The following is an 18,085-nucleotide window of genomic DNA, read 5'->3' as shown; positions in this document are numbered from 1 at the left end:
TATTGAAATGAGGAAACAAACATCAAATTGTACAATTGCAAAGCTATCATGTGAAATAATAACAATAAATAACTAACACTGGAAAATGTTAACCACAAAACGTCTTTTTTCACTGTCATTTAGAACGTATATATTTACAAATAAGCATGTAGTGAATAAAACAAATCTTCTAACGATAAAATTGAACCAATTTCAACAAACTACATCAATGACATCAATTAACGCAATTGGTGTTTCATCAACGTCAGCTCGATGTATTCTTTACTCAATTTTATGTGTGCAAACATCAATGAAGCTATTAACGAATTGTTTTTTTTTTTTTAACTTTTAAGGTCAACTATAAGGCCGACCATATGGCTGAAAAACTGAGGTTGATTGTCTTTTCAATACCCTGGTTCGTTATAACTTACTCTACCTACCTTACAATCTATAATTTTATTAAAGATTTTGTAATAAAGACATTTTGAATATCATTTTGTTCATGTCTTTACGGAGAAGGATTCTTGTTTGAACAAAATCTTAAAGTAATTTTTAAATATTTACATAATATTATTGTCTTTTCAAGAATCTCGCATTATGCCACTGAAAATCTCTGTTATAAATGTCGTGTAAAATTTCGTAAAATTTAAGATTTGAGCATCGCTACAAAAGCTGATCACAAAATGAGTTATATCGTATTTCGCTATCACAGCTTAGTTAAGTTACAATTTTAATTGGATTTCTCCTTTAAGTCTTGTTTCAAAGGGAGTGTTTCATCTGCATAATCAACTTTTCCTAAAAGTACTGGTTCTGCACCTTTTTCCTCGTGGCCATTTTGATCAAATGGCATGTCTCTTTTCTGCAACTCCTCTGCTAAGCGCTCAAACAATTGCCTAGAAGAACGAAAAACTTATGAAAAACGTCTAAACTATTTACAAAACTAAATTGAGATGAAATATATGCATATCGAAGGTAATAAAAATAGATTATAATTAAAAAGTCTATAAGGTACCTCATATAGGTAATATAATAATCATAACAAAATATCAAAATTTTGTTTAGCCAGTTTAATTAATAGCACAAGGGTCAGATATCTTGGTCTAACAGCTAAATAAACGTAAAGGATGGTTTTCACCTACAACGCCAGAGGGTAACCAGTTACCATCAGATACACTATTTTCCCCTCAACCTACCAGCTAAAAATAAAATTTATATCGGAAACTTACTGGAAGACAATTCCTTTCATATTCTTTGCGAGATAATATAAGAAGAGCCAATCTGCAAATTTACAGCCGTTTACTACTTGTATCACATTGTAAGGATTGAATTTTCTATGCGAGGCATGACGTAGCAACAGCTCGTTGAATCTTAGTGAACGACGATACAAGAAGAACGAAATTATACGCCAAATAACAGCTGAAACAAATAAAAGCAAGTTGTAATCATCTCTGCAAAGGACGTTTTAGGTTCCCCTTTCAGTATTTCGCAATATAAATAATGTATATTTACCGAGCGCAGAAGCGATAAAGAGGAACAACAACCAGAACCAAAGTACGACGTATATCTTCTCGTGGATGATATTGAGAGCCATCACGCAGAGTGCATCGTGCTGCTGGATCGAGCCACTGGGACCAAATTTATGGAACGTGCACTTCGTGACCTACAAAAGGGTAACATAGTCAACGTGATATAAATATTCCTTTTCGCCTGAAACTAACAAAGATGGTAAAAGATGGCAATTTCATCAAAAAAGTTCAATTAATCAATAAAATTCATTTCCTCTAATAATTTATTGTGAAAATCATTATTGATACTTTGTGTTCATCGAATGTCTGTTACATTATTTCAAAATTAGACATAATTCCTGGAGTGAAATCATTTTAACATTCATTGATATCAACACTGGTCGCCACTCATGCTGACTGTACATTCTATTCTACTGTTCATACAATGTGTCACCTTGGGGAAGATCGTCTCTAGTGGATCTGCAATCATACTCCATTCCTTGTATCGAAGCACGCTCGCTCCTAAGCTGATGAATTTCCCATTAAGGAACAAATTGATCATCCAAATTTGGAACATAACGTGAAGCAAGTTGACCACTTCCATCGCCACCAGCCAAGTCGACCAAGTTCTGCTAACACGTAACCTGATGGAAAATAAAAAAAAGTTTTCAACAGACTTAAAATAACTATATAAAGATTTCAATTAATAAATAAAGACTACCAAAATACCTTAGTATGATATCTTTCTTTATGACATCAATTCGATTCTCTATGGTCTTTTTAGAAGGTACTGTTGTAGCGCCGAATTTCATATCTTCCTCTGCTAACGCTAAGCTTGCGTATTGCAATCCATCCACGAGTGCCTTTATCCTACCTCCTACAAAACAAACAATACTCAATCACTATTAAAGTGTTTTATTTATTTGCAACTAATCTGTCTGATAGAAATAAGTCAGATATTACGATAAAACTGTCAAGCGGATCTGTTACACTAAAATACTTAACTGAAACATAAGTTATTTTCGAAGTAAATAATTAGAAATTACAGTGTTAATTGTCACTGTTTATGTTTCTTTGCAATCTGAAAATAGCGTAGACAGCTAATTATAGACATGGCCGTCCCAGGTGATCCGGTATGCTTACTCAGAAAATAAAAAATGAAATGTTATAGTTTACATTTAGGAAACTTTGATATGTTAAGCTATTTGCACAGACAAAAGTATGTTCAAACCTAACAACCTACATGTCTTGAAAAAATGCTAAAAAATAAACACAACCATAAAACATCACACATTTTTCTCAGAATTCTTAACATTAACCTGAATTATTTAGATAAGATAGCACTGACATTCTATTTGACGCATATTTAAGATTTAATAGTCAAAAATCTATATAAAACTATAACATTAATTTATAGAAAAAATAAACGGAACAATATTTTCATTTTTTACCACGAGACTAAATGTTTTGATTTTCCCTCTTATTCAGTAACGTTTAATAGACGTGCTGAGACTGAAATATGCTGTGTCCCTCTCTCACAAACCAGATATGCCATAAAAGGAACTGAGGCAATATAATGTTATTTTTATAGTTAGGTAGGACTATGCTGTAAGAAATGCAAAGCCAATGCGCCACCAAACCTTTATAACTAAAATGTTATCTCCTTTGTGCCTATAGTTAGGTACACTGACTCACTCACCTTTCACACCGAAATACACAAAGTATTGCTAGTAGGTGGCAGTATATGTGATGAGTGGTATCTACTCAGACTTGAATAAAACTAATTAATTATATTTATGTAAAACACGTTTTAACTTACCTTCTTTCTTCTTCCATACGTAATGTGGCAAATAGAAGCAGATTGACTGGATGAAGAGTACGAAAGGCACCCACTGGTAATAAGTGTGGTGCAATGTTTCATCCGTGGCAAGAATAGGACCAACACCCGGGTGAGGCAAGAAACCGCCTTCAAGAAGACTCTCGTTGTAATGCCGGACCTGATAGTTTGGTTTTTTAGAGTGGTCCACGAAATTATACATAGAACAACTAGACATTTTCTCAAATATGTATTATTGTTCAATTTTTAACTAAAGGAAAATATAATTAGGATATCTGCATATTTATGATTTAGTTTATGAGATATTTTAGGGTTCAACCGTATTTGTGACCGTTTCACCGTCTAACTTGTATGTAAGGAGGTGAACCTGCGGCCTCTTCCACGTGTTATTCAATTTGTGACGAAAATCCTTCTAGAACTTGCGTAGTTCGCCCTTCCTTTTGGTTCACGCTTGCTTCTTAACAAATGTCACAAAATTGGTTCACATTCACATTTATATCACTGAATTTATAGATTTCTGAAATACCTTAATAACAATTTAATGATACAATTAAAAACTTACAATTGTAAAAGTCGCCATGAAGAAGCAATAAGTTTGTATAACATGTTTAGGAACTCCTTGATCTGAAATGCATTTGATATGTTCTCCAAAGTACTCCCTTCCGCAAACCAAGATAACGAAAGCCAGGAGTATGGTGACAGTAAGTTTATAGTGTAATTTGAATACAAAATTCTCTATCTTTGGCTTAGAAAAATTGAACCGTATACGCGGCGTGAGCGTGCTCAGAGATGCCGCCAACATTTTGATTTAGTCCACTATGTCATTTACGTCCTAAATCATCTGCTTTCCGGCTCCTAAAATTAAAAGAGTTTACATGTATTGATTGTATTTACAATATTTCATCAGTTAGATAGTATGTCTCTATAATTATTTTAAATTATAGTACCAATACAAAAAGCGAGATAATTGTCTACAGGTTTAGATTGGTATATATTAGACGTGGTTGATGAAAAATTGGGTGTGTTCTTCTTTCAAATATCAAATCAATGATGACAGAAAGAGATAAATCAGGGTTTAACAGAACCTCCTCTAAACAGCGCATATAAGTAAGACAATTTATGTTCATCTAGTAATTTAGGAACACTCACCTCATACTCTGCAATACTAACAATAATTAACAGACTTAATACTGCCTTGTAAAAAAGAGTTCGCTTTCCTTAATACATATAAAATAAAACCTCTTTATTAATAAATTAAATTTTTTGCTATTTAGGTATGATTTATTATAAAATTTAAATGGATATGACTAATGCCCGATTATGATGAAAAAAAAAACAATACGTACTTCAAAAGCTATCATGCTGCTTACGGATCCAGAAGGTAACGAATAACATGATATGACAGATAGTCTTTGAATAAAAAAAAATTAACTCGAATCAGACAATTTTACCACTCGTAACCAAGGAAATCATATTTTACAAGAAAATAGCCCTAAATCAATCTTAAATCATATCACTTCAAATGTCCAATTATTAACACCTTTAGTGAACATAACGACAAACTTCTAGAATATAGTATTCCATAACTCACCTTGTTCCTTCCACACCCTTCTATAGTTATCAAACTTGCATTAACTTATCACGAACAGTAATCACCGAAATTTAAAACAAAAGCGGTACGCGTAACTGCGTGCGCTTCACACTTCAGCCAAGTGCTGTATGTCAGCGCTATCATTTGATTATGATAAGATACTACTGATAGACAATAATACGATTTCGACAGCTAAAGGCGTTTTATTGATCCGAGCCAGCAGGTCGCTATTGCATGTTTTCTGTAATTTGAATTATGAGAATTCAAATGAACATAGCATGTTTATGCAAAATTATGTCAGCTTCGAAATTAATTCTACATGTTATTACTTTGTTTATCTGTACTTTCATTCGTTTTAAATGAAATGTCACGTCAGTCACTATTTTCATTTCAGATTCGTTGATGTGATTGATCAATATTCGACGATTTACTAGACTGCAGAGACAGTTATGCAGCGTGCATAATATGCCATAAATCTCTAGGTATTTTTTTTTTTAATAATTTATGAAGTTTAATTTCATTCTACACAACAAAGATTTTCTCGAGGGCTTCTTAGTCTACCATAGCTTGACGGGGAAAACATTGCGAGAATCTTAAATTGTATCTTATTTAATTAGTATATATAATATTACACAGCCTATCGTAATCCCCTGCTGGAGTGCTGAGTCTCTTCTAAGGTGCGCTAAGGTACCTGGTACTCTGCATTCCAACCCATCTTCATCTTATATAAAAGAGATCTTTTAGGTTAATTGGTACACTTAACTAGAAGGCTTCTTTCATCTTTCAAAGAAATGCATTTTGTGTTGTTACAAAATTTATTTGTTTTAAATTTCGAAAAATATACATTTAATGTGCAAATTTTGTAATGGAATTTATCTAAAGATCGCATCGCTCGAGCGTATGTATCTCTGAAGATAAAATATCTCGTAGTTTATCATGCAAATGAGTTGACGCGTTGCATTTTGAGGCCCTATTTGAAGTATCCTTTGACTGTAAAGATACGATTTGTCGAAAGATAATTCTCATTTTTATACTAACTACAACCAATACAAAAATGGCTGACTAAGGCAACTGCGTATTGTGACCCGGGATATTAACACGGAATAGGGGAAAAGACTACACTACTAATAATAAATTAAAGAAATTATTAAATTTGGTTTATTATACATTTAAAGCTAACACGACAATAATTATACTCATGTGATAAATATCATGAGCAAAGTCGTTCTCCTCGACCAGCGAACCACTTGCCCGTGCCATCTGCGCAAACCCCCATACTAAACTACGCGAAACATTGTTTACACACTCATGTCAAGCGCAACTTTGTCTCCATCAGCTCCTGTTGAGGAGCTACTACTACTAGCTGATAGCACTACGCTAATCTAATGCGCGTTCATGGATCTGAATACATATTTGGCAGAATTTTAGCTTGAAAAATATGTTATATCACCACGTTTTATTTCCACCACTAGGACGAGATGAATTGAAACAAACCAGCGTATAATTTTTTTTTGTTCCAATTTGTTTACATTGACAATGTTATATATACATTACGATTTATTTGACACTTAAATTAATCAACTGATTTCACTGCCTTACCTTACTACCTGTTATATAGCGTAGTGAGATTCCTGAAATCAATTAAATGAAAAACTAAAAGCGAAAAATTAAGTATTCTGGATGTATTTCCAGAATATAATTAACATTCAATAACAATCACATTTTTATAAAAGAACATAATATGATAAAACTTCTGGATTACTTTCAGAAATTAACCCGACATAGACACCCATGTCCAGTATGATTTTATTCATACAATATGATGTTGCCGTTTAACAAACACAGCTAGACGTAGCGGCGAGTAATACCATATTAACTACTAATGTCCTCAACGAAAACATTTGAATCTACCGCCTATTCCTAGGAATCATAAACAGCAAGAGAGACTTCCTTAAACGTAGCTACTCTGCACATTTTCATTCACGTTACTGCTCAAACCCAGACGTGGATCAAGTGTGTTATCTGTAACAATGTCATTACAAAGTATTAAAACTAGGTGTCTATATCAAATTTGTGCGTCAATCACGTGAAAACTACTGAACCAATCGGTGTGACAATATGACCAATCGACATGGAACGCAATTTGTTTGAATTTCGTTGATTCTTCGCCCCTTTTTTATTTAATGCTAGTATAGTTTATAAACTCAATAAATGTGCAAACGAAAAATAATACTCCAAATTGGATTAGTAGCGCGTCAAACAAACTAACAATCTCTTAACCCTAGAATATATATGTACTAGCTGTTACCCGCGGCTTTGCCCGCGTAGAATATGAATATATTTACAAATTAACTTAAAATATTACGTTAATGTAAGACCTCTTTGTATACCACATTGGTGTGTATTTCAGCCCTTAGGGTAGAATATCCAGAAACGCTTAAATGCGAATCAACTCATTTTTAATCGGTAGCCTAAAAATAAAATTTCTTGCTTTTAACTTCAATATGACGGACTTCCAGACTAACCTGTATACGAAATGTCAAACTCTATTTCTCCCCTTAGGCGTAAAATATCCAGAAAAACTTAAATACGTATGAACTCATTTTTAATCAGTATCCCAAAAATGAAGTTTCATGTTTCTAACTTAAAAAATTACGGACATCCATACAAACGTTCAAATCCTGTTTCACCCCTTTAGGGGTAGAATTTCGTGGGTGTCATGATAAGTTAGTTTATAAGTGTACAGCCTAAAATATAAGTTTTATGCTTCTAGTTCTAAAAATTACAATACTTTCAACAACTTACAACCTTTCATCCCCCTTTTCAACCCTTTACACCATGCTTTCCTTTCTCAGGCTCTAGACTATTTGTGTACCAAATTTCATTTAAATCGGTCTAGTAGTTTTGGCGTGAAAGCGAGACAGACAGACAGCTGTCTGTCTGTTACTTTCGCATTTATAATATGAATATAATATGGATTTTGCTAGTTGTCGTCCGCGGCTTTGCTCAAGTTTTAGGGTTTACAGACAGAGTAACTTATTAGTATAGATTATTATTATATTGTCTTATAGTATCCACAGATGTTCGACGACGACAGACTGTCCGTGCCTTTGGTGTATCTTCTTTTATTTTCGTAGTGTGATGTGCCTGCATGTTTTTATATCCAGGCAGCTTTATTATATATTATAATATTAGTATGTATATATTAAGAAAATAGTCACTAAAATGGGTCACCTGATAGTAGTCACCTTTGTTTTAGAAAACTGCAAAAAAAAAACCACTACGTACAGCGTAATTACACCTAAAAAACCTGGAAAGTTAGATGATTTGTCCCTTGGAACCCGTAAGTACATTAACACACTCAATATTAAACCGAAACAGCACTTAAAAGTTTTAATATAAGGCGGTTGAAAGTGTTTCATACCCACCTAGACTTGCACAAAATTAAGCACATACCGTTTGATGTAGCAGTTTCTTTAATAAAGTGGCACAGTACTAATCACCGTAAGCTCTAATTTGTTTTGTCAATAAATCATTAGATTAATCAGAACTTAAATAACTCTACGTCGTCTAATTCTAATCAGAAGTCAATAAAAATCGCGTGATAAATTCGTTTCTTATAATTAACTCTCTGGGTTAAAGGATTAACTAAGTTTGAGTGTTGATAGTTCTAATCATAGATAAACGGTGATTCGGATTACGAATAGATTGATTTAAATGTTTTTGACAATGGTTAAAGTAATATTGATATCCGATTTGATTGTATTTTATGAATTGTGCTTTGTTTTTTTGGAGATTACCACCATTACAAATATGAATTCTAAGGTAGCATATAGATAGGTAACTACAGTATGAGGGACCCTTGGTTTGAAGCCGAGATGGCCCAGTGGTTAGAACGCGTGCATCTTAACCGATGATTTCGGGTTCAAACCCAGGCAAGCACCACTGAATTTTCATGTGCTTAATTTGTGTTTATAATTCATCTCGTGCTCGGCGGTGAAGGAAAACATCGTGAGGAAACCGGCATGTGTCTAATTTCAACGAAATTCTGCCACATGTGTATTCCATCAAACCGCATTGGAGCAGCGTGGTGGAATATGCCCCAAACCTTCTCCTCAAAGGGAGAGGAGGCCTTTAGCCCAGCAGTGGGAGATTTACAGGCTGCTAATGTATGTAATGTTGGTTTGAAGTCGATTATTGATCTTATTGTTCTATCCTTTAATTCTAAAATTTGTAGTCATTGCTCGCTTCGATTCGATTCAAATTATTTGCGCTGTACGCTGTACATCTGCGATAGGGTCACTGAACTCAATACTGCTAAAAAATTCTAATGTTTTCTTATTGGAGATTTGGAAAAAAATAGGCTGTTATCCAGAGACAGACATCCACGAGATTAAAACTATAAGGAAATTATTTTTTCATCATACGTCTGAAATCCTAAAAACAGATTGATAAAATCGACTTAATTAATAGTATCTAACTGATAAAGTACTTAATGTATTTGATAGGTGCGGGTAGTCTGTGCGGATAGTATTAAACTAAAGTATTTTACATCAATTAAATGAGTAATAAATTCCGGCACACATCATCGATCTTACTCATTAAAATAATACTTTTTGGATCGAGATGATTCGTGGATTTAAGCTCGGGACTGATTAAGAACAATAATTGTGAATGGTACCATCATTTTTTAAAAAGCAATTATGCAAATTTTCTATCTTTTCTTCTCGCTGGAGGTTGCTTTTCGAAACGATGGTAGAGTAAAGACACATATATTAAAAATGGTAGAGTAATACATTAAATTTGAGAAGAATTTACATTAACTCTTTCCCACCAATTTACATGGTCCAGTAAATAAATAAAATTAAATCATTATGTATCCTACATGTACTGTAACAGTAAAGCAGCTGCAGCCAGGTAAGGATATTCATTAGATTATAATCATCTTGACAAACTGAGAGGAATTTGGAAAAACTCAGCTATATAGTTACTATCGTCATTACCACACTTTAAAGATTTTATGGTATAATAATATTGCTTTGTTAAACCATTAATTTGGCATATAATTTGCAATCCACTACTGGACTTTTCACTGCCGCTTCCATATCAAATCTAACCACTTTCTTGTACACACTACAGGCTACATCGAATGGCTATTTTAACCAAATGGCTGCGACATAGACACCGTAATGCATTTATGGTACCTTTCCATAATAAGGCGCTCAAGTCATATTGAAAAACGATTTTGAAAATAAATTTGGAAAGCAACGCCTACCGGGTATTAGCTACTTAACATATAAGTGGAATCTAAGCTCTTCTTAAGCATATACTTAATGTCCTCTCTTGTTGCTTCCTCTGGTGACAATTGGGTTGATTTATTTATGGCTCGAAGAATCAGAATTACTATTTTTTATTCTTGATAGTATTCATTCGATTCTTCGTGGCGTTCTTGTCACCATTTCACGCGGTCATTATTTTTACAGTAGCTATTTGTAATTTTCTTTTGTACTTATCTATTCATGTCTTGTATTAGTGTCTTGTACCTAATTCCAAAATGAAAAGGCTGTTAGACATTCTAGGCGTCTTTTTTCTTTTATCTTCATGTCAATACTAACAATATAACATTATATTAACTAAACAAATGATTTAAAATAAAACAGCCTGTTATATCAATTTTAGATCGCAAAGCTTAGTAGATTCGATTGCTAAATGTCACAACGATCTTACATGGAATATAGGTCGTATATGCTCAAGTCGAACACTCTCGGATAAAACATTGAGGTTATCAACGCTATCGACGAGGCTTATCGTGAATGAAGTTATATGAACAATACGTAATAAAAAGTTAAAAAATTACGACTCGAATTTCAAATTTAAAAAGACATTATAGTTTTGATTTTTTAATTAATGGACAAACGAAGATAAACATACCTCCAATGTTTCGAAAGACATCTAAGAATTGTATTATTCCACCACGGCGGCTTGATGGAAAACATTGGAAGATTTTTATGCAACAAAAATGATTTGAAAAATTTTACCAAGGTTTTTCTCTAATTTTAATCTATTAATATTATACATTTCAAATAATAATAGAAAACACATGCATTTTATTGAATTGTTCAAATGATTAGAAAACAATATCAGTCGATTTATTATAATGTCAAGTTTCTTCGTAATGTCTATTAATAGTCCACCGTTCTGTTAACACGCTATCATATCTGACTAACGCATCAGATAACAGCTGTTTCCTGCAATTCAATACACATTTCTACATATCATACGACAAATAAATAAATCATACAAGCCAAATGCATATGAAGATTCTTACGTATTTTTAAACGTAGTAAGCGACTTTTGGACTTTTGACACTTAAGTAAAAGCTAATGTAAAAATCATCATCCTCCTGCCCTTACCCCAATTTTATTTGAGGTTGGCGCAGCATGCCTTCTTCTTCCATATTTCTTTGTCAGACGTCATCTCACAAATAACATTCTTTCCAGCCATATTGTCTTTCACAGTCAGACCTTCTTACAACATGGTCCTCATTCCTCCGCATAACATGCCCATACCATGATAGCTAGATAATTTTTTTTAATTTCAACCAGTATTTTTTAATTGCAATTGGACCACCACCACCATCAGCAATTGGCGTATGAATCATTAACCATTCCAATCTTCACCAATTTACCACCAACCTTGGAAGCTAAGATGTTACGTCCCTTGCGCCTGTAATAACACAGGCTAATTCACCCTTCAAATCGGAACACGGAAAAATAATTAATCAAATCAAGTATTTTTTTATTTTAAATTTGTATTTAGAATGACATAGAATCCAACTGCAGTGCTACTAATATTTTAATCTTAGTAGAGTGCACTGCTGTTGGAAATTTAATCCAACCTATCACCACCGAGCCTGTCAATCTACCAAGCTTACTAAGTATCAAAACAAAAAAATAAATTACACTTTTCTCCGTGTCACAACTGATTAATAGAACGTTTTAAAACAAGCCTAGACATATACGTACATGCGTTATCGTTGTATGCCCTTAGTTATATACAAGTTCATACTTGCTTTTATCGCGTAAATTTTGGCACTTAAACCAAGTGAATTATACTTCTGCAAACATTCCACAGCTTGAGAGAAACCCACCTCTTGAGGAGAAATATTGGAACTTATTCCACTAAGCTCCTACAAAGCGGTTTGGATGGAATAAAAGTCTGTATATTTTGCTATATTCCTGGCTAACGGCTATTTATGCTTTCCGAGCAAACTACCAAATTGCAAACTCCAGACCAAACTCCTGGCCAACTCTTGGCACCAAATTGTGGTGACTTTTAATGTCCTATTGTCCTGAATAATAATCTGAAATCTTTGGAACCTCATGATCTGCAGCCATATCCTAACGAAGCATAAATAACGCAGCTGTTATATGTTTTGATGATTATTTTATTAAAATAACGAAATATTTCTCGTCGTCATCAATTAACTAGTGTCATAATATTACCGGTTCCTGGAAAGCCAGTAACAGTATCGAATTTTAAAAATCCATTTGTTGCAATAAAATATGCAAATGTGTGGCTCACGACTACTAAGACACGTGGAGATACTATTGAATAAAGTCACGTCAAATTCGCTTCAATTCTCACAAGTGTTACTTAACAAAAATTTAACACGCTGTATTTTGTGTTTACTTGTTATAAAAGGATTTGTATGATCATCAAGCAATTGGAATTGCGATTCAACGGGAACGTATAACAAGGATTGTTTTCCTTTTCATTTATTTCTTTATGACAAATCAAAACTTTCTTAATAATTTACAAAGTAATCATAACAATTCTAGTCACTAAGCAGATACGAAAGGAATAGTTTTGGATTGGTATCGTCTCTTCGAGGTAATTTCCGAGAAAAAACGAGCTTAAATCGGCAAATATTCCTCACGACAATCACTTGATCGTAAACTTCTTTCTGTTTACTTATAAACATTTCCGTGTGTTACTTTTATATTCTGTCGCCTGGTTGTTGTAAATTAAATTGAAGTACATATTTTTATAAACATATATCTATATTTCATAAGCGTACACATATTATCAAATGATGAACATCAGACAAGAATTGAACATTCCAAACGGAATACGTTTCTTATTTGCATTTTGATATTATCGAATGCGAAAACAATTGTTGAAATGTCTTGACAACATCGTACATTTTGTACAAAAAAAAATAAATTTAAATTTTCATCACACGGTGCATATCTTGACTGCTTTGTATTGTTACCATGATGTACCAACATACTGCTTATCAAATTACCATTTGTGAGCATTTTGTCCGTTCAAAATCGAAACAATTCAGAACAATGCAATTGCTTATAACATCAAAAACGTTATTTAAATGTGTTTTAAGTAATTAAGTGTAGGTAACAACATAAAAGAAAAAATCTCCCATATATATATTTTTTTTAACATATTTACCGGCAATGGTATTAATGTATAAATTATAAAGACAGTTTGCAATTAAGTTATTTTTCAGGGGAATATTTGACTATGTGCCGTAAAAAGTTTTTTTTTAAATTATAATAGAGCAGTAGTGTACTATAGTAGCCACACACACACAATAAACAAGTAAATTAGTTTGTTCCGCGTGGATGTGTGCGTGTCTGGAGCCAGTGAGACTGCATTCTTCATCGCGATCTGGTTGAAAAACGGGACGAATGAATTTTTACGATCTTGTTAAAATCTATTATAAAATTAACTTTACCTTATTTGATTTTAAAGTGCCTTTAAAATTTAAGACGTTGTATAAAATACAATATATTATGTTTGACTATTGTACCGCATTTGTGTTTAAAGAATTAATCCTTCTTATCTTGCCACTAAGCTATGTATTGTTATTGACATATAAGAACGCAACCTTATTTCATTAGTTGACAACTTTTATATTTTTTCTTTTGTCTTAATCGATGATTGACACGTAAGCCTTAACCTTTTGTGCGTAACAATATACGTTCGTTGCATTTTCAAAGTAATCGTTTATTTATTTCCGCCTAAATATCAACAATTATGAATGAGTTATACCTAATCTAAAAATGAATATTCTTAATTACCGTCTCGAATAGTATTCAAAATAATCTCGTTACAAATATGTAGGTAATAGGTATTTATAAAGAGAACTAGCAAGAAATATGTATATTAAATAAAACACAAATACATCCTAAAATACAGGCATATTTGCCGTCAAGGTTAACACAATATCACATAAATCACCTGGTCCTTAAAGTTAACCTAGACTTAGGTCATAACAGGACCTAAGCGACAAAGTCCAATCCAAAACCTGACCAGTCTGACCCGCGATACACGTGTGTATTGTATTCGTGTCCACGTTACACATACACACACATGAAGGAGACCCGTTCCTGATATGAGCGCAAGTGAGTTTTACTAACTTGATTTTATAACTTTATTTTATATGATGATTATTTATCTGTATTTTTTATCTCTAAGTTTATTAAATTTTTAAATCATGTGAACTTAATATAATAAACATATTTCGAAAGAATTTCTTAGAAAATATGTCGTATGGAACTATGGACTACTAATACTGTTATTTAAACTTACTATTAAAGTGATTTACAAGTTACAGTTTATGAGTCGATTCATTGAAAACGGTAACTAAATATTCAGTTACCATGACAGACTTATTTTATCTATTGAGTTATGAAATTAAGACATAAAAATGTGGACATATTAACTGTCGATTCCTACCGATGCACGGAGAGGGTCTCTAAAATCTTCCCAAATAGTTGACTAACTCCTACGCAGACAAGGACAGCTGATAGATAATAATGCGTGGGAAAGGGAGATAAAATGACCCGTTAGGAAAGTAGACGCGACTACCACGTTTACGCATGGATAGTGATGTGCGTATGTCGATATCACGAGCTGCGTCACTTTGAATCCGATCGGACTTTCGTAATGTAATATTGTTTGCGGTTTTGTATTACCTAATAAAACTATAATGAGGTTAAACTTATTGAAATTATTCAAATTCTACATTATAATGTCGTAATTAGCAAACTATCAAATTACTCGTTTTAATACTTAAATAAATTCTTCCCTTTATAAGAATCTTACAAATATTCTGAATGTGAAAATTTTGGCGAGTGGATGTTTGTGACTTATTTACGATAAAAGGACTGAACGGATCTGTAACACCCCCCCCCCCCTCCTGTAGCACTAAACTAGTATAGTTATCGTCTTTTTGGAATAAAATACGCTAGCACGAAGCACAATGCTTACACCTTGTATTTTCAAACTACATGTTTCGTCGGAAATCTCTAGACCTGTAAGCTACTTGGGGCAGTTTGCAAACATTATTATATTGGAAAAAAATTGCCATTAAGTAGGTATTTATTTTACTTTTATTATATATTGTTACAGTACTTACAGAATTAAAAAAACCTAAAGTATTAATATCATTCTAGTAATAATAACTTTAAAAAAAGAATATCTTGATGTTGGCAGACAAACTCCGGTAAATGCCATTTACAGACACATTCACGTTAATGTCGAGCAAGTTGTATACTGATATTACTTGGACTAAAACCTTTTTTAACGAATTGGTTCGCTCAATCTTAACATTGATCAGTACACTGTCAATATATCTGTGGGTCAATTGATAGGCCATCGTTCACTTACTATCAAGTGACTTATATGCTAATGATCTACAATAATATTATTATTAAGCTAAGTTTGTATCACTTTTACACATAAATGTATGAAGTAAAAGATCGGATTTTTTTACGATATACTTTACTATACTATATGTAAAGAAAACCATTATAAACAAACGTTTTTCTTTCATTATTTGTTTTCGTCGAATTATGACAGTTTGGCAAACATAATTAATATTAATAAAAATATAATCCTTGGATATGTAAAGTCTTAAATGTTGTTTTTTTTAATTCACAGGCGAGTAAAAATTCGTTAGTACAATGTTATTTATTGAACATTATAACTAAGTACTTATTGTAAATTATAAAAAAAATAAATGTTTTTAATTCACAGAAAAAAAATTGAGTCTTTATTTTATCAAACCAGCGACAAATAAACATATCATAATTTTTTTTTTGTTTTTTTCATTTATAATCTGTTAAAGTCGCTATTTATTAATATAATCATTTATTAAAGTTGTATAATAAACTAAGTTGAATGATTTATAAAGTAATAACCATCTATTATAATTTAGGCATGTTTTAAAATGTAACTATAATCTAATTAACTTTTCGAAATCAGTAATTATGAAAGAATTTCAAACTAATGAGCGAATTAAAATAAAATGTCAAGAATTGATTAATTTCGTTATTTCAACATTGATATTTACTGTAAATAATAAGTATTAAATGAATCTGCGTCTTCTCTAAATAAAATTTGCAACTTTTGTGTTGTCACCAAGCAAGTGAAAATTATACTTATATAATTAAAAGTTGTAACATAAAAACACAAACTATCCGAATTACAATTTAACAAATTTAATAAGTTTATTAAAACTAAATTAAGCAATAAATCTTATTATTCATTAAAATAAAACATTTTAGAAAAAATCTCTTGGTATTAGGCTCGGGTCCATCACAGGACTGATCAAATACGAATTATGAAAAAACAGCATTGTAAATCTGTTTATTTAAAAAGAACAACTATGCGAGTTACTTGCCGTTTCTTCTCACCAGAGACTGCTTTCCGAAACGATGGTAATGTTTAAATATTGACGATTCAAAAATGATTCATAGCATTAATATATGTACATTTTTTTTTTTTTTTTTTATATTATCAGACTTTCTGAAAATGTTCTAACAGTTGTATGCACATAGGTACATAAGTTGCTAATTATTTTCGAACGAACTCATTGGAAATTAATACACATTTATAAAAAATTAATGAAACGACCCAAAGATTAATTTAAATGAAACAAAAAAAACAATCAAGCTTTTATTAAAATAATAAATTTCAATAATTATCTTCGGAATACAAAAGTTAAGGTAAAAACATCTTACAGTTTTTTCTAATATTATGCCTTGCCTTCTCTACAGTACATCTTTTATTCTTTTTCCTTTAATAAAATATAATAATATAACAATGCTCAACTTTACATTACATTCACTAAAGCCATCTTCGTTTTCTTTATTTTATAAAATATGATATATTTTATTATACATTAGATACAGAATAAAAAATATAATTTGTTAGTTTGTATCTCCGGAACTAACAATCTAATACTAAAAGCTTATCACTGGTAAAGAGATCTATTCAATAGATTCTATTGTTCCTGAGTGCTACACTATATAAATTATATTAACAGCATATTATTTTCTTTAATAATAAATGGCATGCTTGCGAAGATGTAGCGGGTCGCTAGTACCATATACAGTAAAGTTTAACAAATGAACAAAAACTGTTTGTACTCCGATTCAGAATCTAACGACGTTATATTGTCTAGGCAAAACTCCAGTCCATACACGTCGATGCGTGACCAAAAACACGATGCAATTTGCATAATAACTGGTCTTTGAAGTTAAATAAAGAACGTTGCTTGAATTTTCTATTGGCATCAGGACGCTAACGAGATGTTAGGTCTATTTCAGTATAGCATACATTATTACTATTTACTTAACTTCACGATTAGAATGAAAGATGTACACACGCATGTGTGTACACACATATATAGCATACATAAAAGTGCTCATAATATACGTAGTCCTGGAAGCAATCACCGGATCGTGCCAAGATAAAAATGTTTATATGGAGAGATATCCCGCACAGTTTTTAATATTGTATACTAGAAAACTAATGACTCTTAGTGAATATGTATTTTCGACTCATTAAATAAAACAGTATACCGAAGTCTCAAGCTACGACCGAAATAGTGTTTACACAAATAATGGTCCTGCCCTGTCTACCTACTAGATACTCAGTATCTTAAATAAATTAATTTTACTAAACGACTTGCTATCTTTCAACCTCACACATAAACAAGAGATAACATTTCAATATATGTAAAATTAACTCAGACATATCGGACGGATCTAAAATAGTTGCTTTTTTTAAACCCACATGTAAGAAAGAGGTGGTAATATTTTAAGCTATATCTAATTCAGGGGCGCCGACTTCGTGAGTGCTTAG

At 32.2% G+C, this 18,085-nt stretch overlaps 1 protein-coding gene across 1 annotated transcript; it reads right to left on the bottom strand.

Moving 5' to 3' along the window:
• Positions 1–227: 227 nt before the first annotated feature.
• On the bottom strand, positions 228–5,067 carry LOC113404459 (innexin inx7). Its single transcript, XM_026645353.2, has 8 exons — positions 4,913–5,067; positions 3,884–4,176; positions 3,304–3,481; positions 2,214–2,361; positions 1,939–2,128; positions 1,489–1,639; positions 1,206–1,395; positions 228–872 (listed from the first exon to the last, which is right to left on the bottom strand). The coding sequence occupies exons 2-8, from the start codon at positions 4,121–4,123 to the stop codon at positions 710–712; spliced, it is 1,260 nt and encodes a 419-aa protein (XP_026501138.1). The 5' UTR covers positions 4,124–4,176; positions 4,913–5,067; the 3' UTR covers positions 228–709.
• Between the last annotated feature and the right edge of the window lie 13,018 nt (positions 5,068–18,085).

This window comes from Vanessa tameamea, chromosome 5 (genome assembly GCF_037043105.1).
Source record: "Vanessa tameamea isolate UH-Manoa-2023 chromosome 5, ilVanTame1 primary haplotype, whole genome shotgun sequence".
Lineage (NCBI taxonomy): Eukaryota > Metazoa > Arthropoda > Insecta > Lepidoptera > Nymphalidae > Vanessa > Vanessa tameamea.
The sequence above is the reverse complement of the archived record's forward strand: the minus strand, read 5'-3'. Positions and strand labels throughout refer to the sequence as shown.